Source organism: Ursus arctos, unplaced genomic scaffold (assembly GCF_023065955.2).
Source record: "Ursus arctos isolate Adak ecotype North America unplaced genomic scaffold, UrsArc2.0 scaffold_20, whole genome shotgun sequence".
NCBI lineage: Eukaryota > Metazoa > Chordata > Mammalia > Carnivora > Ursidae > Ursus > Ursus arctos.
In genome coordinates, this window is record NW_026622875.1 from 50,551,542 (window position 1) to 50,575,866 (window position 24,325).

General features: G+C 37.7%; 1 protein-coding gene across 2 annotated transcripts in view; it reads right to left on the bottom strand.

The window, feature by feature from the left end:
* The window catches only part of OXSR1 (oxidative stress responsive kinase 1), a 93,197-nt gene that overhangs the window by 2,866 nt on the left and 66,006 nt on the right, over positions 1-24,325 (bottom strand). For both annotated transcript variants that reach the window (XM_026496733.4, XM_026496734.4), the window contains 9 exons: positions 19,981-20,029; positions 19,289-19,354; positions 16,570-16,692; positions 11,613-11,648; positions 8,197-8,343; positions 6,744-6,808; positions 2,863-2,915; positions 1,374-1,442; positions 234-298 (listed from right to left, as the gene is read on the bottom strand). In XM_026496733.4, coding sequence (XP_026352518.1) covers positions 234-298; positions 1,374-1,442; positions 2,863-2,915; positions 6,744-6,808; positions 8,197-8,343; positions 11,613-11,648; positions 16,570-16,692; positions 19,289-19,354; positions 19,981-20,029 — 673 coding nt within the window. The remainder of the gene's footprint in view (positions 1-233; positions 299-1,373; positions 1,443-2,862; positions 2,916-6,743; positions 6,809-8,196; positions 8,344-11,612; positions 11,649-16,569; positions 16,693-19,288; positions 19,355-19,980; positions 20,030-24,325) is intronic.

A 24,325-nucleotide genomic window follows, 5' to 3' on the forward strand; every position in this document is an offset into this window, starting at 1 on the left:
GGCTAACGCTTTCTCTTAAGAAGAGTCAAGGGCCTGGGATAGGAGACTTCCTGGGAAGGGAGAGCAGAGGGAGGCCACTCAAAAGGAGACAATGGCCTAGGGCCTTGGGGAGGCTAAATGAACACAGTCCACCATATTTTAATATTCTCATTACTCAGGGAATATAGAAGCTGGTCTGCAGAGGCTGCTGCTGTGTAAGGACAGTTTAATAAAGAGGAAGATGAGATGAGTACCAGTTTGAAAGTGACAGATCGATTCGACTGAGGTTCTTCCACAATTTTCTGCAAATTTGCTGCCACTGTAATCATACAAACAGAAAGTAATGAGAAGCTAACTAAATCCACTTTCTACCATATTTTAAAAACTTAAATGATAGCTCAGAATCTTCTATGTTCAACCAATATGGAAGCAGAAAGATAAATCACTCCCCAAACAAAAGTTATCTTTTAAACTCAACTCTAGGGGCGCCTGGGTGGCACAGCGGTTAAGCGTCTGCCTTCAGCTCAGGGCGTGATCCCGGCGTTACGGGATCGAGCCCCACGTCAGGCTCCTCCACTATGAGCCTGCTTCTTCCTCTCCCACTCCCCCTGCTTGTGTTCCCTCTCTCGCTGGCTGTCTCTATCTCTGTCAAATAAATAAATAAAATCTTTAAAAAATAAATAAATAAATAAATAAATAAACTCAACTCTAAGCACAAATAAATCTTGAATCATGGTCAAAATAGCTTTCTTTAAGATGCTGTATTAATTGGAGCAAGACACACAGGTGAAAGAGGAAGGATCTGCCTACTCATGGGCCAGAAAGCCCTACACTGGCAGTTGGCAAACTCTGGCCCGTACCGTGTTTCTAGTCTGGCTGTGGGCTAAGAGTGGTTTAAAGAGGATGGAGACAGTGCACGGCCCACAAAGCCTAAACTATTTACTAACTGGTCCTTTATAGGAAAACTTTGCTGACTAGCCCTAGACAATGATCTTTTTCTTCAATAACATTGTACACATGGGCCGACTGTACCTTTTCTTACTTTCTAGAAATAAACTTCAAAAGAGTTTTGCTTACCTCTTTCTTAGCTCTATAAGGGCAGAGTTTCACCCTCCAAAATGAACTAGATATGGCTAAGTTTACTTTGTAAATTGTGACTTACGTCATCAATTCTACTAGAGTCTCCCAGCTTTCACTTACTGTCGTGGAAGTCACGAAGTGAACTCAGAAATGAGATTTTCTTTTTTATGAGGAACTGTTCCCAATACCTGTATTTCAGCAATGCCAAGACCACTCCAAGACCCATGAGACCTTCCCAATGGAATCAAAGCGTGTTTTCTAGGTCCTAAATACACAGAGACACCAGGGCAAAGGGCAGAGCACAAAGTAGTTACCTATTACTAAATCCCTTCCATCGACCAGGCCAGCAGAAATGAGTTCCTGAGAGACACCCTCCGCTGTATCTGCAAGGAAAAAAAAGAAGGTGCTCCGTTTCTTGTGCATGCATGTCACTGCTAACTCTTACAGCGGATGTTGGCATTGCCAGGCCCAAGCTAGCTGCTAAATTCACAGAACCAATGAGGCAGGTGGGGTCTTCCTCCCACACAAAGGTTTCTCACCACTGGGCTTATCTCAAGTGGGAGGTTCTCTTAGGTCTAGCTAGAGGGCAGAATCTCTACCAACCAGATGGCCAGTATCAACTCAGGGTAAAGATAACTTGTAGGTGACAGTGATGCTGCAGAGGTAAGTCCCTTTCTGAGGGCAGCCCTGGCTCTAAGTCCCATCAGCTCTGAGATGTGATGACGTGTGTGCAACATCTCCAGGGCTAGTACAATGCAATGATTTCTTTTCAAATACATCTTGAAAGAACAAATTGTAATCTCTTCTCTTTGGAGATCACACCCCAGGTTTTTTGCTAAAGTCATTTTCTTTTTTATTCTGGTGGGCTTTTCTTCATATCTAGTGATTTTAGATCATAAATCTGATCAATGGTTGTAATGGAAACGAAGACAAGGACACAGCATCCCTAATTGATCTCATCTCCAACTGAGTCAGTGTTGCTGCTTTCTGAGGGCTGAACACTGAGCCCCTGAGAGGAACAGGTGGACCACTGGGGAGTGGGTGGGGACACATTTGTGCTGATGACCAGTGACTTGAATTAGTTCCTTAAAATGGGACTGTTCCTGGTTTTAAACAGTGAAACAGATAACACTTCTGCACACCTGCTTCTGTTCTCTTTCATACCTAGCTGCTGATGATACCAAGACAGCAGGAAGAATGAGCATGGCACACAGGACAAAAGTGCTGGCTGCTGGCCACCTCCCCAGTCTGAACCCTTGAGTAACAAAGGCAAAAAAGAAACAAGCCTCATCCCAGGGAGAAGTTCATGGCCAGAAACTATGCCTGACAGGACTCAGCTTCAGCCTGGGAAGAGAGGAGCCTGGAAGCCTTGCTTCTTCTTTACTGTCATGGAGGACAACCATGTTAGTAATGAGAGTCAGAACTCTGCACCCTGACAAGGGTGGATATGAATTTCAGCTGCACCTATTCCCAGCTGTGGAAATGACAAGTTACCTCCCCTCTAAGCCTGGATTTCATCACCTATGCAACGGGAACAATAATCTTCCTTAGGGGTCTGTTCTAAGAATTTAATGAGACAGAAAGCTTAGCATAATGCCTGGCCTATTACAGTAGGCAGTAAATTAGAGCTACATTCATTACTGTTTGTATTATACTAGGTTTTATAAATGAGGTTAGTAGTAAATAAATTGAATTTTTATTTTATTCATATGCTGCCCAAACCCTTTAAACCAGGAATACTTTCATTATCTTTTAAAAGCAAAATATATCTAAAGAACAAAAACATCATAACACATTTCTCACCTCTCCCAGGAGTAAACTCGAATCGAATATCATTTAGTTCTTTTTTTGAATTCCTACAAAAGAAAAGGGAATGTGTAAAATAAATTTCAGGATTTATGCATACTGACTCTGCTAACATATAACAGGAAAGCTGTGCCTCAAAAAAAGATCATTCTATTCTCACGGATCCTATGATCCATCCTAATGAGCTCACACTGTAGGGCTCATAGCAAACTACTCAGAGTGACCAACAACTAACTGTCCTACAACCCTTTTATTTTATTTTATTTTTAATGTTTTTTATTATATTATGTTAGTCTTAATTTATTTCCTCCATTAATCAATATAAAAACCTCGTGCTAATAGGTGAAAGGGATTAAGAGTACACTTGTTGTGAGGAACACCAAATAATGCATAGAACTGCTGAATCATTATATTCTATACCCGAAACTAATATCGCACTGTACTTTAATTATACTGGAAATTAATAAATGAGGGGAAAAAACCACCCAAGCACAAAGTAAGAAAAAAACAAAACAAAACCAAAAAGCCCTCATGCTTTTGAGGAGATTCTTATATGCCTATTCCCATCCTTAGTCCCACTAAGATATCATATAAACTAAGAGGAAAATGTATGTGCACAGGAAGGTATAATTAAAATGATACGGGATGAAAGGATTAGTATCCAAAATAATACAAAAGACTTACCCAATGCAACACCAAAAAACCCCAAATAATCCAATTAAAAAACGGGCAAAGGACAGAAACAGACATTTTTCCAAAGACATCCAGATGGCCAATAGACACATGAGAAGCAGCTCAACATCACTCACCATCAGGGAAATACAAATCAAAACCACAATGAGATACCATCTCACTCTTGTCAGAATGGCAGAATCAACAACACAAGAAACAACATGCGTTGGTGAGGATGTGGAGAAATAGAACCCTTGTGCACTGCTGGTGGGAATGCCAACTGGTACAGCCTCTGTGGAAAACAGTGTGGAAATTCCTCAAAAAGTTAAAGATAGAACTACCAGATAATCCAGTAATTACACTACTGGGTATTTACCCAAAGAACAGAAACACACTGATTGAAAGGAATACATGCACCCGTATGTTTACTGTTGCATTATTTACAAGAGCCAAGATATGGAAGCAACTCAAGTGTCCATCAACTGAGGGACAGATAAGAAGATGTGTATACATACAATGGAATATTGCTCAGCCATAAAAAAGAATGAGATCTTGCCATCTACAACAACATGAATGGAACTAGAGAGTATAATGCTAACGGAAATAAGTCAGTCAGAGAAGGACAAATATGATTTCACTCATATGTAGAATTTAAGAAACAAAACAAATGAACAAAGGAAAAAAAGAAACAAACCAAAAAACAAACTCTTAACTATACTGGTGACCAGAGGGGAGGTGGGAAGGGGGACAGGTGAAATAGGGGATGGGGATTAAGAGTACATTTATCTTGATGAGCACTGAGGAATATAAAACAGAACTGCTGAATCACTACATTATATACCTGAAACTAACACCACATGTTAACTGGAATTAAATTATTTTAATACTGGAATTAAAATTAAAAAAAAAATGTGGCAGCATTAAAAAAAAAAAAGATACAGGATACCCTTTTCCTCCTCAATCCCACCCCTGGGTTCTCTATGCCTAGAAGAGTGCCTTGCCCACCACAGGTGCTCAGTCTTGGCATATTCACAAAATGAAATACATCATGATCTCCCAAATTCCACAGGAGGTGAGAGGATGAGGGGGAAGGAAGAGAAGATGAGAAAAGGAGTGGGACCTCAGGCAGCAGTTCATACATGGCTCCAGAGATTTAAACGTGACTGGTGAGGGATACTTACAGTGATCACTCAGCAAACCACATACTGAGATTAACCAGGCTCCCTGGAGGTTCTGGTTAAAGTGGAGAATTTAGAATATTATGTGTAAAGGCAGACATGCTTGATCACTAAGGACCCAAATCCACCTTATCTAAACAATGCACAGGGCTTAGGTCTACCTGACAGATACTTGAGGATGTTACTGAAGATGTGTTTAGAATGTACCTACCCATCTCTAACACAACCTGCCCCCAAATGGCGCATTGCCTTCTCTTTGCACCTGTATACAGGTTTGTACTTCTGCATGTGTGCCACCTGAAATGTCTTTAACCTATGCTAAGTACGTAATACAGATTGGCTTCCAACCTAGACCTGATTAACAAGTGAGGCATTTTATTAGCTCTTTACTTGGGAGCCTGCCACAATAAGCAACAGTGTGATATATAGTCTGCTTGATATGTAATTGTTCAAACCATCTTTCTGAAAGCTGAATAAAGGGAAGATCGAATGCTGAGCATCATTTCAGTGATTGAACTGGCATGCACAAATGCCTTCAAAGACAAGACACTAAGCTGGACTAAATATGTCTACCATCTCTTCTAGTCGTTTCACTTCAGTCTTCACCAGTGAGAGTGAGAATATAGCCTCTTCTTCCATAAACAAGTCTGGAACACAGCACATTAAAAAACCACCCTCTCAAAAAGCTGGCTGCATCACTTACAAGTATCTTCTCTACCTTCCTGAAGCACATGTCAAATATAAGTTTTGTACTATTAGCTGCTATATGATTTCAAAAAAGTGCTTTTAAAAGAAACAAGTGGTATTCTTTTTGTACAATCAAAATTGGACAAGATTATCAAGACATTCTAATGAGTTCAAAACTGTTTGAGATGAATAGGTTTTCGTAAAGGAAAGGTAACCAAATCTGCTTTCTTCACATTTATGGCACAGTTTCATTGCTCCCAGTGGTAGAATCAAAAACATTCTCAAAACAGGTCTTGCTGCTTCTATCTCTAATTATGGTCATACCGAGAAGAAGAGTAGGAAATCATATGTGGGAAGAGGAATGAGCCCATGGTAATTCAATGAAATCCTTTTACAAAATGTTAGTGGTAGTTAAAGAAGGTCTGAGTTGTCTCAGGTAATACTTCTAGTTTTACAAATAGAATGAGACCCAATTAGAACAATACAACAGCCATTGCTATTCTAACAAGCTCTGCAATCCTAATACAACTGCCTGACAAAGGAGAGGGTTAGAATGAACAGATTACCACCTATGGCACTTCCTGTGAGCAATCTGTCAGAGCCTGTCTATAAGATGCCACAAAGAACCACTGATTCAGAACACCTGCTATAAAACAGAGAAAGAGACCAAATATATACTTAGAGGGTTTTCCTTTCATCTTTTAAGAACAAGGCCTTAATATGATCTATCACAATCAGAAAGCACTCCACTCTTGGGTCAGTTGATTTCAGAGTCCACGATATATGGTCAAAATTACAAGCCTAATCTTCAGATAAGCCAACCAGTGCTGTTCCCCTAAAAACCGTTCCTCAATTACAGACCATACTCAATTACAGAACCTAAACTAGCTATATTGAAAAAAACCACTAATGGAAAAACCGCTAAGAGAATGTGTGTGTTAGTTAACGTCCAGGTTATGTTGCGTCCTTGCAATGTTGCTATTCTTCTTCTTCTTTTTTTTTTTTTAAAGATTTTATTTATTTTAGAGGAGAGGGAGCAGAGAGGGGCAGAAGGAGAGAGAATGTTAAGCAGACTCCACGCTCAGCGTGAAGCCTGACGGGGCTCAATCTCACAACCCTGAGATGAAACCAAGAGTTGGACGCTCAACCCACTATGCCACCCAGACGCCCTGTTGCTATTACATCTGAGGGCAACAGTACCCCTGCAACGCCCAGCACTTAACACTGGAGGGCACACGATCTCATCCAGTTACTCTCAGGCACAGACTATTAGAAAGAAGAGTCACTTTCAAATAGAAAACAGCATAGCGTATTCAGGAAACAAACAAGATGTTTACTCACCTTAATCTGAGTACTAGGCTGATTGGGATCTTGGTTTCTTGTGAGCCTGCTCCTGAAGGCAGAGCCTAAAAAGCATTGAAAGGTATAAAGTCAATGCCTGGACTACGAAGCATGAAGGTGACTAATGGCCATCAGCAGAGGAAATGTCCACATGGCAGCAATTTCCTCCGGCTCTCGGTGAGGCCAGACCCAGACCAGCTGCTGGGACAGTTCCTGCTATGGTAGGACATGCACTCCAAGGCAGCAACAAGAGCTGAACGTCAGCCTGAGTCAAGCACAATTAAAAAGAGAATTCTCAAACCCACATGAAATTCCATACATAGCCACATTTACATTTTGTATTATTCAGATCCCTCTTTCCCTCCACAAGAGTGAAAGACACTATAGCTGGGTTTTTCCCTTTAAAAAAATCTGCCAGTGTATCATACAGCAATATACAAGGTAGGATCTAAACTGGCTGCCCCTTAGGAAGCCACCCAGACTGAGATTCCTGGTCTTTTAATGGGGAAACTAATCCTCTCTGAATTGTAAGTTATCCCTTGCTTACTAGAGAATATATATTCTATTTAAGTTGTTTATAAAGCAAATCCAATCTTTCCATCAGTTTTCATAAGACAATAGTATCTTTTTGGAGATGATGGAAAGAAATGGAAAGCTTGGGCTTGATGAAAAGATTAAATGACTAACAGGAAGCTCTCAGAGCAGTGGCCTTCAAAGGCAGAACACCACTAGGATGCAAAAGAAAAAAAATCAGAACTTCCATCTTCACCTCTTTCAGTCTAAAATGTTAGAAAAAAAAAATGAAGTCTCTAATATTTAATAAATGAACAAACTCTGGAAACCTCACTCCAACCAGGGAGCATAAGATCATGTGTTGCGCAAAGTATTTGGAGTTTCCTGAGGGAAGAGAGGGAGTGATTCACAGTGGGGCCCTCCTTCCCTCAACCGCTTTCAGTGCATGAGGATTTAGTGACGTTTGTGTGTGACTGAGGATGTGCACAGATTACATCACTTCAATAAAATCAACCCTCACAAAACTGACAAATATTTTTAAAAAGAGTGATACAAGGAAATCATGGATTGAGATTTATTAATAATACAAGCATAAGCGGATGAAAAGGAAACAGAACTGCTAACAATCCTAGTGCCAAGATGAACTCCGTCAGCTGCAGACACAATAATGATCTCATAAAAAGCTGATGAAAAATTATCCCCCAAATTTCTGATATTTGGAATGTTTCCATTGTTAACTATATTTTGCTGCTTAAAAAACCTATGTGATCCTTGAAAAGTTCTCTTATCTGCATACATTGAAAACTGTGAAAATACAATTTCTAACTTATTTTAAAATCTACCACAATATCAACCTTATTACATAAGGTTGTGTTCCGCATCATTTCTGCTTTCTTCATCGACCCAGAAGGCCGGCCATTAACGTGCACCCCTGCTTTACCTGAGCTGTTTTTGCCGGCTCTGCGGGGGGTGGGGGAGAGACTGGAGTTGGCTGTGCCGGCGTGTGCCCAGCTGGCTGAGGTAGATGAGCAGTGATCTGTTCTGGAACTTGAAGTAAAGTACCCACGGGATCAGTTGTTGGAAAGAGCTGTAACAAAAACATCCACGCAGGGCTGCTTTAGTGGAGTGGAAAAGGAGGCAGGTGTACTGATGGGCAAGCAGAGCCTCACGGGCTGACATCTTCAAAGTGGTTTTTGTGTAGTGTACTGCCACAACTCTACCTCTCCTCAAGACACCTATTTCAAATGGAAGTCAAAGAGTTCTACGAGGCTTTTACTGTTTATAACAACTTTTCTGAGGTGTAATTCACATCCCACTAAATTTACCCACTGTAGGTATACAATTCAATGATTTCTAGAAAATTTACACTTGTGCAAACATCACTACAATCTAGTTTTAGAACATTTTCATCAACTCCGAAAGTTCTCTGTGCCCATTTACATTTAATTCCCGCTCCCACACTCAGCCCGAGGCGACCACTGATCTACTTTCGGTCTCCATCAGTTTGCCTTTTCTGGATCTTTCATACAAACAAAATGCAAGCACTCTGCTGTGTCTGGCTTATTTCACTTGGCACAGTGTTTTGAGGTTCAGCCATGTTCTAGCCTATAGTTCGCTTTTTTCCTTCAGAATAACATTTCATTGCATCGCATTTATTTTTAACTACATCTATTCTATTCCCTTTGCCCAATAAAAGAGCACCTCCAAGGCACAGAATTAAGTAGTAATACTAAATTACAGAAGCTACATTTTTCTAGGTCTGGGAACCTTCCATTATTTAAAAAGAAAGACAATCAGTGATTCACTAACATCTGAAATGCTTTTCAAAACAGATGTGAAGCTTTATAACCAACACAGACATTATATGTATATATAATTTTGCATGTTTCAAATATTTTATAAATTTTAATTATGTAACATGGGGAGAAAAGACTGATGTGAGTAGAAAATCAACTTACACATATTCAAAATTACAAGTTGGTGAAAAAATGCTAAAATTGGCTAAAATTTAGAATTGATGGAGAAAAAACTGAAAGGGCAACAAGAGAGGTCTAACAGCTGACATTACATAAACAAAATCAAGAGACAAAGTAGTACAATTTTGTGTTCATTTAATTTCATACAGAGGAAATTAAAAGTAACTTTGGTTCTGGGTTTTGATATAAAAACAGAACATTAAGATTAGTTTTGAAAATGTTAATGTTAAGTATTAGCATTATTTCAAAAGGAGTTTCCAAATTGCACACACATGCGTTTACCTGTAATAAGAACAGAAAGGTTAGACAAAACCAAGCAATGAGAAACTGGATCCTTGCGCACTGAGGTGAGAGTGTAGAACAGTGCAGCCATGACGGAAAACAATGAGGTGATTCCTCAAAAAATTAAAAATAGAATGATTCCCTTCTGGGTACAGACCCCAAAGACTTGAAAGCAGGAACTAAAACAAATATTTATTATGTAGCCATGTTCACAGTGGAATTATTCGCAACAGCCCAAAGGTGAAAGCAACCCAAGTGTCTGCCCAAACGGATAAACAAATGTGGTAGATACATACGATGGAATATTATCCAGCCTCAAAAAGGAAGAAAGGAAGGGAATTCTGACACATATTACATGGATGAACCCAGAGGGCATTATGCTGGCTAAGATAAGCCAGTCACAAAGGACAAATACTACGTGATTCCACTTACATGAGGTCTATATACAGTAGAATTCAGAGAAGGTAGAATGGTGGCTGCCAGGGGCTGAGGGGGAGGAAAAAACGGGGTGATTGCTCATCTGGAGATGGATGGTGGTGATGATGGCCGCACAACAGTGTGAATGTACTAAACGTCACTGAACTGTACCCTTCAGCAAGGTTAAGATGGTAACTTTTATGTTATGTGTACTTCACCATGGATTTCAAGCACAACCACAAAGTAACGAGCACAGGAGTGTGAGGATGAACGCCTGAGAGTCCATGTGGGGAGGCTACTGAGGCAAAGGGACAAGGAGAAGGTCACAAGAACAACTCTGGATTATCTGTAACATGCCCTCTCCTCTCAACTGTGGAGAAACTAAGAACTAGTCAAGATAAAGTTAGAGTAAGAAACAGTCTTAAATTCTCAGGAGATTACAAGAAGAGAATTTATTTCTTCACACTTCACATCTATCTCTGGCCAGCAGAGGCTGTTTGGGATCATCCTCATTTGGGGATACAGGCCGTGGTGGCAGGGGCCAGGGGACCCAGGGAACAACAACCCAGGGCTCTTCTTTCTGCTCACATTTCATTGTCCAAAGCAACTGCCATGGCCATGAGTAACTTCAAGGGGTAGGGAGATGCAATTCTACCACGCAGCAAGACTCAGAGAAGCCAGGAATCTTAGTGAACCGCAGTTCTGATATAAATTGTCAGACACTGGCCTGTAAATATGCTGAAGCACAGTATTTATTTTCAGTCTTAACACAATACTATGTACACAAATCCTGTACATAATGGTGTGCAAAAATCGTATGCTATACACACAAATCAAGTAGAAAAATAGGTACTTTTAAGCACAGGGGCAAAAACAAACTGATTTAAGGGGGCAAGACATGTATCATTAAACCAAATACTGAGCTTGGAATGCAAGCTGCTAGAAGGAAGAATGTATGACAGAATGTATCTCCTGAAATAATTGTTACCTTCAAGAAATGAGCATAAGGCAGGCCAGCCTAACAGGACTCTGTTCAGTAGGGTTCCCTATCACCATGAGGCAATAACCAAAGATAACAGAATCTACATGACAAGAGAAGACAATAGGTGGGGAAAAAAACAAAAAAAAAAAGGTAGCATATGACAAATTCCTGGACAGATTAATGCAAAATGACCACTTTCCACTTCAAGCTACCCAAGCCAGGAAAGTAAATCATAAAGTCAGGCAAGTAAGGAAGGAACAACTTTCTGGGCCTTTTAGGTCAACTTTTAAAAATAGCACAATGGCACCAACTTACTGCAGAAGTCCTTTTAAACTCAGAATCAATACCTCTTTTTTTTTTTTTTTTTAAAGATTTTATTTATTTATTTGAGAGAGAGAGAGAGAGCCAGTGAGAGAGGGAACACAAGCAGGGGGAGTGGGAGAGGAAGAAGCAGGTTCCCAGCAGAGGAGCCTAATGTGGGGCTCGACCCCAGGACTCCGGGATCACGCCCTGAGCCGTAAGGCAGACACTTAACCACTGAGCCACCCAGGCACCCCCAGAATCAATAACTCTGATGAAATCTGAATGCTGTAAATTCTCATTCCCATTTAGGCACATATAAAAAAACATGCTTAACATTAAAACCAAAACGAAACAAAACGATTGATTTTTAATGATTCAAAAACCACAACTACTTACCTCAGAATTTGATATTGATTCTTTCACTCGGGGAGACTAAAAGAAATACAAAAAAAGGATTACTAACTCAAAACTTAGAGTCAGTTCCAAACTGCACAGAATGTTGAAATGCAAGTAAACTCCATTTCATTGTGATCCATAAGTTAAGTCACTGGTAACTCTAGCCAAAGTTTTCTGGAAAAAGAAAATATCATGATACTATTGCATTCCTTTGTCTAGGTAGCCTTTAAAACATCAATGCCCTATTAATCTTTTTTTTTTTTAAAGATTTTATTTATATTATTCATTTGACAGAGAGAGAGAGACAGCCAGCAAGAGAGGGAACACAAGCAGGGGGAGTGGGAGAGGAAGAAGCAGGCTCCCAGTGGAGGAGCCTGATGTGGGGCTCGAACCCAGAACGCCGGGATCACGCCCTGAGCTGAAGGCAGACGCTTAACCACTGTGCTACCCAGACGCCCCCCTATGGTATTTTAAGAGTTCACAACTTGAGGTTTATAAGCAAACATAATGGGACTGAGTTCTAAGGCAGTAGGAGGTCATATTCTTCAAAGTCAAATTCTTTCTACTAACCATGAACATATTATTATTTTTTTATTTAAATTCAATTAGCCAACATATAGTACATCATTAGTTTCAGATGTAGAGTTCAATAATTCATCAGTTGCGTATAACACCCAGTGTAATCATGAACATATTATATATATAATAACCCAGACCAAATGTAAGCTTTCAAGCTAATTACCCAACGTATCTTCAAAGCAGAGTAATTCAGGTTATGCACTTCAATGGAGAAAACTCTTGAGCCAAAATTGAAAAACCAGTTGTAATCTGTCATATGAACATCTAAGCTAAATTTATTTTAGTAAATCATAACAGTAGTGATTCTGGATACAGGCAACTGGAGAATACAAAAAAAAAACCTTTACCCTATCTCTAAACAAGTATCAGTTTATGGTCAATTCTACCAAGCATAAATTTAGACTACTTAAAAAGTCAGCTTAGGTTTCCGTGAATCTTCATCACCACTTTATTAAGGAGAATCAAGCTTCAGGTGATAGCTAATATATCACAGCAAGTATATGGCCAAAACAAAACCTTTTTTTTTTTTTCAAACTTAATATTTGGAAATAATTTCAAACTTACAGAAAAGTTGTTAGAATAAGAATAGTACAAAGAACAGAAGTATACCAGATTCACCCATCATTAACCTTTTCTCCTTATCTGCTTTCCTATTTAAATGTTCACTTTCTCTCTTTCTAAATATATATATTTAACCAATCACATTTGAGAATATGTTGCATATAACCTAGCTGTTTACCACTGAACAGACACTGTGTATTTCTTAATAGGGATATTCTCTTATATAACTTCACACTACTGAAGTTACCAACTTCGGTAAATTTCATAATAATGTAAAAGACATTTTCTAAGTTCTCCAGGACGCAGTAATTATTTTTCTCCTTGCAACTAATAGGCAATCTGTGGAGGGATACTTCAAGACCCTGTAAATAACCTGCTCATCAAAAATTTCCCCTATACTTAGCAACCACTGATGATCTTTGACCTAGTCTTTACGACTGCTTTACCATGGTTAAAAATGATTTTCCCCTCCAATACTCCTCCACATTTACTAGTTAGCATTGGCAATTTACTGTAATGAAGAACTAGCCACCCCCCAGTTATTCATCCACCTATTCATTATTGACATGGACTCATGGATTCCTATTTTTAAAATGGTTAGCAATTTATTATTGCACTGAATGATTTTGATAGTTCAATTCTAATTTGGTCAGTGGGAGCTCATTCAACCTGGCCCTTGTGTTATCAAATTATGACCTTTCCTTTTAATAAAAAACTTTTCTTTTTGACAAAAGAAGATATTCCAGATTCATCCTGTATTTTCCCGATGTAATCCCCAGAATCCGCTATTTCTCCAAGAAGCCCTCATTCTTTTCGTAGAGAATGACATTAAAGACCAAGATCTGGGTATAAATGTGCTCACTGTTATTGTCTTCCTGACTCTTTGACTACTGGTAATCTTTGAGTGGATGCCAGATGCTATGAATTTTACCTTGTTGCAAGCTGATAATTTTGTACTGCTATAAATCTTCTCGAGCTTTGTTACTTGGAAATGGTTTAATCCTTCTGGATCTTGCTTTATGAGTTGTTAGCTGGATCTGCAGCAGTGTTCAGTCTAGGGCCATATGCTCCCCACTAGTTAGACAAGACCTTTCTAAGAACTCTACCCAAAGCCTTGTGAATTACAGGCTTCTCCACTCTGCCTGGTGGAAAGAGGCACTGTTCCTGGCTCTCTCTGAATGCTGGGTGCTGTTATCCAGTCTCAGGTGGTTTTCTCACATATATTTCTTGAAGAGTGTTCTGCTGAACACTCAAAAAGGAAGCTCTGTAGACTTCCAAGCTTCTCTCACTGCACAGCTCTCTCCTCCCTGGTACTCTACCTTATCGATTTCATCTGCCTTGGCCTCCCCGGACTCTTAGCCCTATTTCCTTAACTCAAGAAAACACTCTTCAAGCATAATAAAGGGAATAATCAATCAAACAAAACTGCTCCAGACCTGACATAAGTGTTAGAATGAGCAGAGAAGGACATTAAAATGGTTATTATAACTATACTAGAGTTATTACATCTCACATTATCTTCAAAAAGTAGAGACATGAAGGTGTAAAAACGAACACAAAATCAAACTTCTAAAATATTTAATGTCTGTGATATAAAATAGATTGAATGGGATTAGCAGCAATTAGGCACTACAGAAGGAAAGATGAACCCGAAAGCCGGCAATAGAAACTGTGAAAAATGAGACTGAGTAAAAAGGGAATTTTTTAAAAATGAAAAGAAAATCAGTAAGCTGGCAATTTTAAGCAGCCTCATATACATGTTACTGGAGTCTCCAAGGGGCATGAAGGGCAGAAAAAATTATTTGAAAATATAATAGCTGAAAAATTTCCAAACTTGATAGAAACCTATTAACCCTGACAGATACAAGCTCAGTAAACCCCAAGCACAAGAAACATGAAAACAAACAAAAAAAACCCAGGCATATCATAATTAAATTGCTCAATACCATTCAAAAAAAAAAAAAAAATCTTAAAAGCAGCCAGAGTAAAAAGACATATAACTTATAAAAGAACAAGACAAGGATACCACAGATTTCTCAACAGAAACAATAAAAACAAGAATACGGTGAAACAACATCTTTAATAATGAAAGAAAACGCCTATCAGTCTAAAAGTCCATACCTAGCAAACATATCTTTTCAAGACAAAAGTGAAATATAGACATTTTCAGACAAAAAAACCTCAAAGAAATCATCACCAGCAGATCCATACCACAAGAAATGTTAAGGAAAGTTCTTCAGGAGAAAGAAAATGATGTAAAGATGGAAATTTGGATGTACACAAGAGCCTTTATTGTGAACATGTGCTGAATTTCGTCAAAGTTTTTCCAGAACATGTGAAAGTAAGAATATGATTTGTCTTCTCGTTAGGCCTATTAGATTTTGTCAAAGTTTTTTCATCTATCTTTAGGCCTATTAATATTGTAAGATTTCCTAATATTGAACCATCCTTGCAAGACCACCCCACTTGATCATGGTGTGTATTTTCAAGGTAATCCAATTTAGTTTTAAAAGACTTTCCTTTTACAAAAGAATTCATGTCCTCAAAAATGGTCAGAAGAAGAACATGAGAAATACAGAAAGTTATTTATTCAGATAACAAAGTATATAATTTTCTATGCTAATTATATACCAGTGTATTAGGCTATAAAAAAGCTACTCTAAGTATTTCAAAACTACAAAATTTTAAATAAATTCTCTTGCAGATAGCTAGGGGGTAATAATCAGACACTGAAACACTGTAATTTATCTTCCCAAATATAATTTGTTAGTCAGAGGAAAAATTCCTATGAAAAATCTCTTTCATAGGAAGCTAGAACTACAAGATTCATGTGCCTCTGGCTTCCTCTGATCACTTTAATGTAACATTACAAAACAATACCTAATTTAAGGAGGAATCATATGAAAATAAGGAGAAAAGAAACCAGTCTCACATTTTAATAAACTCACAATTGTACATAAACAAATGTTTATATTTGTTATTTTCTGAAGAACTTTCCAAGGTTAGAACGTAATAAATTTTTGCCGATTTTCATTGGCAAGGTCTTTACAAACTTAGCTCTGCGAAAAGACTAGACTCAAAGACTTCCTTTTACAAGATCAACAAAGAGTGTTGATCAGTGAAGTCGTAAGTACTATGGCAGAGCAGATCTTACAGACAGGCAGAGATATACCACCCACCCACCACTATTACCACAAAAAGGTTTTAGGCAGTCAAGGCTTAATGAACCTCAAACATTAACATGTCCCGTACACATTTCTACTCCTGGGAATGAGTCCTAACAATCAACTTGAGGCATTAACTTTAGGAAAGAGTGATGGGAAAACAAAACAAAACAATACAAGACCTTTGTCTTTACTGCTTCTAGTAAACACACACACACAAATACACGCCATCTAGGATATAGCACCTAAAGAAAGGCATACTGTTCCTCTTCAGGTAGAAAGTTAGCAGACTTCAGGGACAAAGTTTTGATAGGTTTTTTAGTTCAGTGATCTCTTCTTCTGCAATGTCTAATCAGTCATCAATCCTATCCAGTGTATTCTCATCTCAGACACAGTTTACATCTCTAGATTTTGGCCATTTTTATATACCCTAAATATCATATTCAAACAGATGTGTCAGTCCACTTTTCCATGTAGGATTAAATGGGCTCCTACTGTTAATAACTTGTTCAAGGAAATTCTGTCACTAACACTTGTATTTTTTATATTTTAGGTGGTTAAGCCAGACAGAACCAGAATATATAGTATTATCTCAGAGGCTTCGGACAAAAAGATAGAGCTCTATCTTAAGCATAGAGTTTAACAAGACTTACCCTGAGTTGTGAAATTGCTGCTTTCCCTTCCTCACTTTCTTCATCAAATTCATCATCACTCCACTCCCAGCCGCCATCTTCTGTCTTATGGAGGCGGCCACTGGAACCTGGTACTCTCCGAACCTGCACATTGGGAAAAGAGATGTGGATTATGGTGGTGTTTGGTATTTACTATATATACTATCTATATCTTGCACTCCTCATTTGCTCTCTGTACTCTATTACCTGTCTTTACTCCAGCCACTGACTTTCCTTATACCTCTACACTTGTGGGCCCAAACACCATCCAAATCCTTCTTATGTAAAGTCACAGACTAAATCTTATTAATGGTTTCATGTTCTGAGAGGTCTAAAAAATTTTTTTTCAGCCTCAAAATAAACCCAAGATAGAGAAGATTCTTTTTTTTTAATTTTAAAAATCATAATTATACCTGCAGTTTCAAGAATACTGTATATGTGCAAGTTTTGTTAAGAAAAACAGCAATCCTCTAACTTTTATCCTCTTACAGGGAATCACTTTCAACTCATTCTAGCATATCCTTTTTAAATTTATATTCCTCTAAGTAATGTGTTCTTATTATTATCCCTTGATTTTTTGGTTTTAGGAATTATCTACTGGACTTCCCACTATGAAAGATGAGAATTTAACCCTGTTATCAACCCCCATAACTCTTTTCTCAAGATACAGTGAAATTTTGGTTAAATCAATATTCAGTATTTCCACCACATGATTATATTGAGACACTTAAGCCTTACTGTGTATTACAATTACTTTTCTCTCCTGTATAACTTTTTTATTTTCTTGGAATAATAACATTTGCTTATTTCTATGTACTTGTCATATTTACCCCCAAATTGTCTCTCAGCTGTGTTCATACACATTAGGCACTCCTCAGGGTCACCTTCTAGAGGAAGACTCTCACCAAGCCTCCTCATCTGCTCTACCCTAGACTGGTTTCACACCAAGTCTGGACTTCAGATCTCCCTCTACCACCTGTCATATGACTTCCTCTTTCTCAGTTTAAGCACTTCCTCCATTATTAGCATGCCACGCTAATTAAAGCCATGCATTTCTCAACTTTCTTGATTCCATCCCCACACTTATTAGTAGGCCTGGTTAAAGAAAAAAAAAAAGTTCGGCTTACTAGAAATCATTTTCTTTCATAACGTTGTATACAACTGTTTTGTTGTGACCTGGCTTGCAGAGGAGCTACTAATGTCATTATGATTTCCAAACCTATCCATCATCTTTCCCCCTTCTCTGGAAGCTACAGGATCTTCTTTTTTGCCTCTAGTATTCCAGCAATGTGTCTTAGTGCTGGTTTATTTCCATTCATTCTGCTCCGTACTTGGGCTCTTCCAATCTGGAAATTCATGACTATCCATTTTGGAAATTTTTCTTGAATTATTTCTTCAGTGATTTTCTTTCTTCTACTTTTCTCCGTTCTGCTTTTCTGAATTCTTCACTCAAAGACTGAACCTTCTTAAATGATCCTCTAATGCTGCTGTCTTTTTTCTCCTGTTATCTCTCTCTTGGCCTTTTGGAGTATTTTCTGGGAAATTTTCTCAGCTTTACCATACAACTTGTGTATTAACTATTTTCATTTCTTCTATAATGTTTTCCATTTCCAAGAGCTTTTTGTCCATGGTGGTATCAGTGTCCAAATGCTCCTTTTATGTAACAGCTTTAATAAGATATATTCATATATCATATAATTAACCCATTTAAGGTACACAATTCAATTCTTTTTAGTATATTCCAAGTTGTGAAACTATCACCATAATTAAATCTAGATCACTTTCATCACTCCTCCACATGGCAAAAAAAACACTCCAGACCCGTTAGTAGTCACTGCCCATTTCTGTATAATCCCAGTCCTGGGTAACCTCGAATCTACTTTCTGTCTCTACACATTTGCCTATTCTGGACATTTCACATAAACAGAATCATATAATATGTGGCCTTTTGTAACCAGCTTCCACAATTAAGCATAATGTTTTAAAGGTTCATCCATGTTATGACATATATCAGTACTTCATTCCTTTTTATTGCTGAATAATATTCTATCTTATGGACACATGACATTTTATATATCCATTCATCCATAGATGGATAATCAGGCTGTTTCCACTTTTTAGTTATTATGAATAATGCTGCTGGGAACATCCATGTACGTAGCTTTGTGTGTACATGTGTTCAATTCTCCCAAGTATGCGTAGGAGTGGAATTGCTGGGTCGGATGGCAGCTTTGTTTAGTCTTTTTAGAAACTGCCAGACTACTTTCTAAAGTGACTGTACCATTTCACATTTTCATCATTAGCGTGTGAAGGTTCCAATTCCCCTACATCTTTATCACACTTGCTACTGTCTGACGTTTTTATTACAGTCACCCTAATGGGTCTTCATTATTTTCTGTGTAGTGTGAAGAAAGGGCCAAACTTTACAACTCACTCTGGTAGCTACAAACAGTGATATAACAGAGTCTAGAATTAATTAATCAATTGTGTAACATACCTTTTCATTCTAGTAGACAGCACACCTAGACATACTGTAGACTAATAATATTTACCGAATGAATATATCAAAGAATGCTAAAGAAAGGGTTGGGGAAAAATGAGTAATACAACCATTAACAAAGCATTACTTAACATATACTTTCAAAATGCAGAAGTAAATTTAACCAATTTCCTAGGAAACCGGAGTTAAATCTTCATTTACCTTCTTAGCTCTTTCAGAAATAGTCGGTGCTCTCTGCAGTATTTTTTCTTGAAGAAATTCTTTATTCTGGAGAGGAAAAATAAGTTTTCTTCTTACAAGTTTTTATTGAACCAAAGAAACACACAGAAATAGTCACTACAATTAAAATGTGATATAGTAACTGCTTTATAAAGAAGTTTGAGGAAAGCTTCCATTCTTTTTTTTTAAATTCTGAAGCTCCTTTAGTACATTACTACCACACTTTCACAAATTCAGACAGAGCTTTGGTGTTCCATATGAACCATTATCTATGAGAAGTTTGCTTTATCATACGTCCTTTGGGACCAGTAACTTCCCACTTATCTGTTCTCTTTGGGAAATGAGATGTTTACTAACTCAGTAGTGAACCCTGAAATGAGAGTTGAGTATTTTTCGCAGATTATACTACTAATGGCAAAATTTAATATTCATTGTTCCTGTTATAAATTTAAACTTATGTTTAAATTAATTTATATGAAAAATACATTTACTAATTCTAAAGCATGTGTCTTAATTACAAAAGGTTGTACAGATAATGCCCCCAGCAATTATTTGATCTACCATCACTTTTCCAAACATTATCATATTAAGCAAAAGCAACTTCTGAGCAGTAAATCTAATTTAGGTAACTGAGGAGGATCACATGAACACACAAAATCAAATAAGTTTCCTACCTTTGCTTTTTGGAAAAATTTGTGCCTTAACAGTTCTGCTGCTGTTGGTCTAAAACCAGAAAAGAACGTTTTAATAGTTAATTCAAGTGTAATTGTGGGTTTCCATCTTCAAAAATGAGAAAAGGATTTCTTGAGCAGCAAGATAAAATCTCAGTGTTCTCCACTTTCCTTAACGGGCTAAAAAGCAAAAAGCAGGATAAACTAACTCGGTATAAGACACTGAGTAGAGAAGAAAACTCAAACAGAAATGTTCTGATAATTATCATAGGTCCTCTGCAATATTCATTAGTGAAATGTTTCTTCTGGAATCATGACTCCTTAGTGGCTTCCAAAATATTTGCTATTATTTTCCCAAGAATATCATTTCCCAAGAAGAGTAGACAATATCTACTTTAACAAGGCATAAAAATACATTTAACTTCACAAAGAGGAAATGAACCAAATCAAGTCCTGTGCCTCTTGACATATGCCTGCCTGCCAGCCTTCAACTTAGGAAACTACATATTCTTAAAAGTAGGTCTAACAATTTCCTTTTAAAAACTGAAGATTCTAAAAGTAATGTATATATTCCCCAAATTGAATCTACACTCAGTTCTTAGCTGGACAGTCTTTCTTTCTTTGAATAAAGGTATTACCATTGTCAATTTTACAAACTTTTAAATAGTATGACTGGGAATAAAGAATAAACATACTACACTTTAAGAGACTGGACCTGATTATATCACACACTTACCAGGTAACCCTAAACAAATCTCTTCTCTAAGGTTCTGGTCAAGCCCCTGAAGGCAGTGCTTCTTAAACATTACTGTGCATTATAATAGCTGGGACTTTTAAAACAAACCCCAACGCCCAGGCTGTACCCCATACCAATTAAAGCAGAATCTGGGGGGGGGGGGGAATGCATCAGTAGTTTTTTGGTTTTTTTTTTTTTTTAAATAATATTTTTATTATGTTAGTCACCATACAGTACATCCCTGATTTTTGATGTACAGTTCGATGATTCATTAGTTGCGTATAACACCCAGTGCACCATGCAATACGTGCCCTCCTTAATACCCATCACCAGCCTATCCCATTCCCCCACCCTCCTCCCCTCTGAAGACCTCAGTTTGTTTCCCAGAGTCCACAGTCTCTCATGGTTCATTTCCCCTTCTGTTTATCGGTAGTTTTTAAAACTCCCTGGGAGATTCTAACGTGCACTCACGCTTAAGAACTAGGGCCTCAGAGGATTACTGTACAGATTAAGAGATGTAAAAGTGCTATGCAAACTGAAAGTAGACATTATCCTTCCTATTTTTTCATCCAGTCAAGATTTCAGTATGTTCAACAGTTTGCACAACATTGCTTCTGATTCATCCTTTTCTTTGGGTTCATGTTCTTCTTCCTAGAGTACAATTTCTAGGAGTTCTTTAAGTGATAAAAATGATTGGAAACTCAATTTCTGTCTGAAAAAATCTTAATTTCATGCTTATTCTTAGGTAATAGTTTCACTAGATGGGGACTTCTGTGTTAACAGCTATTTTCTCTCAGCATTGTTCCAGTATATTCTGGCCTCAACTGTTGTTATTATTAGGAAAGTGGCTGTCAGGGGCACCTGGGTGGTGCAGTAGTTAAGCGTCTGCCTTCGGCTCAGGGTGTGATCCCGGCGTTCTGGGATCGAGCCCCACATCAGGCTTCTCCACTATGAGCCTGCTTCTTCCTCTCCCACTCCCACTCCTTGTGTTCCCTCTCTTGCTGGCTGTCTCTCTCTGTCAAAATAAATAAATAAAATCTTAAAAAAAAAAAAAAAAAAAAAAAAGGAAAGTGGCTGTCAGTCTACCTACTATTCCTCAATAAGTAATTTGCCCCCTTAGCTTGCATTTAACAGATTCTCTTTGCCTTTGAATACAGCAGTTTCATGACTTGTGTACAAATGGGGAAAGGGGAATACTGCTTGGAATTAGGGGCGATGGTTCTTTAATCTGAGGATATAGGTATTTCATCAATTCTAGAAAATTCTCAGCCATTATTTCTTTGAATATTGCTTCTCCCATTCTCTCTAGTCTCTCCTGCAAAGTCTACATAAACATATCCATGTATATGTGTATGTACATGTGCGTGCGCACACACACTGAACCTTCTCATTCGATCCCCCAAATACTCATCTTTCTTTTATATTTCCATTTTTAAAAAATCTTTCTATGCTGCATTCTGAGCAACTTCCTCAGTATATACGTAGTGTGATTAAGAGCAGAAACTCCATAGTCAAATTGTATGGGTTGGAATTCTAGCTCCAACATGTATTAACTGTGTGACTTTGGGCAATGTTACTTAACCACTCTGATTCAGTTTCTTCATTTGTAAAACAGAAAATAACAGCACCACCCTCATACGATCACTGTAAAAATTAAATGAGATGATATGTACGCTGTGTTTACAAAAGTACCCAGTAACTTGATGAGTAGTCAATAAATAATTATCTTTTTTATTTTATTGGCTGTTTTGTTTAACCACTCCACTGAAGTTTTGTTTCTTTTTTAACTTAGAAGTGTTCTAAACAAGGTATAATTTTGGTTTACGAACTGGAAATAAGATATTCTACAGCTCCTTTTTCTTTTGAAATAATTTTAGGCTTACAGAAGAGATGCAAAGATAGTACAGAGTTCCTACATACCTGTCACCAGTTCCCCCCAATGTTAACATTTTACATAACTGTGATATAATTATCAAGAAATTAACTAAAAATATTAACATTACTACAGACTTTAAAATATTAATATTGGTACATTATATTATAGACTTTATTCAGGTTTCCCCAGTTTTTGCACTAACATCCTTTCTCTGCTCCAGGATCTAACCCAGGACACCATGTTGCTTTTAGTCTTCATGTCTCCTTAATCTCCTCCAATCTGTACCACTTTCTCAGTCATCCCTTTCCGCACTCCTGAAGAGTGCTGGTCGGGGAGTTTATAGCATATTCCTCAATCTGGCTTTGTCTGATGTTTTCTCATTACATATTGAAGTGAAAGATTTGGGGAAGGAATACCTCAGAAGTGATATGCCCTTTGCCTTGTATCATATCCGGGAGTATGTAATAATCCGTATGTCTTATTACTGCTAATGTTAACCTGATCACTTGTGAAGGAGGTGTCCGCCAGGTTTTTCCACTCTAAAGCTGCTATTTTTCCTTTTTCATATTCTATTTTTCAGAAGCAAGACACTAAGTCTAGCCTATACTCAAGGGAAAGCTGAGTTATTGTATTTTTCATTTCTAGCAGCTCCATTTGTTTGTTTTCTTGGTCACAATGGTGACCAAGTTCTTATGGTTTTGATTTCCTCCATTAGCATTTTAATTATTTTAAATATACTTATTTTATAGTTTTTTGAGGCATCTTTGCATTATCCAAAGTTCTCGGAGCACTAATCCTTCTGCTTCCTGTATCTGCTGACTCCAGTCTGCCGTGTAGTGTTTTACTGTGTGTTTTATAATTTCAGCTTCTGATCTCTTCAGTGGGGCATTATTTGCAGGAATCTCACAGATCTGGAGTCTGGAACAATTTGAATGATACAGTTTTCTAATTGCTTCTGCCAGAAATAAAACTGGCTTGGCAATATTTTTTTATTCTCTAATCTTGTGGGTTCCTGGATAATATGGGTCATATAAATTCAGACTGTCAACTTACAGAATGTCCAGGTCAGAGGAATGGATTATTCAGGAGAAATTTTGTTTTGTCTTTGTGATGATGAACCATATTTTGTTTTCTGGTCTGTCCTTTTACTTAGAAGGCAGACTTGTAAAGGTCTTAGCCATAAGCAGGGATCTCAGTTCAGAACTCCCAGTGGCTGGGCCCAGTTATCTCATTTCCAGTCCCCATGTGGAAATCAGAAATCTAACTAAGTATGTTATTGAAATGAACAGTGTCTCACTGAGGGTAGCCACAGGATTAGTTCATGATATTTCTTCTCTGATTTAGGTCATCCTCATTATTTCTTGCACCTGAGCATCTCCCTTTATTGCAAGCTTATCCCTGGATTTGGATTTTTAAGTTTGATAAATTCACTCAGCATTTCTGGGTATTCGTAACAAAAAAATTATGTTATTTTAGTCAATTAACTAAGCAGAAGCAAAAGTATTCCTTATCTTTTATACCAATTTATTCAGAAACAGAAAAAAAGTTCTAATAGCACAGGTTTGAACTTTGCTACCTGTTTTTCTTACACTTTCCAATATTTCCAACAGTAAATTCTGAAGTCCCATGAAATATACTAAAGAAATGACTAAGGATATCAATTAAAATCTTTTACTTTTGTTGATTGTTAGAGAAACCAAAATTTAAAAACTCTTAGCGCTAAAAAACTGAGTGGA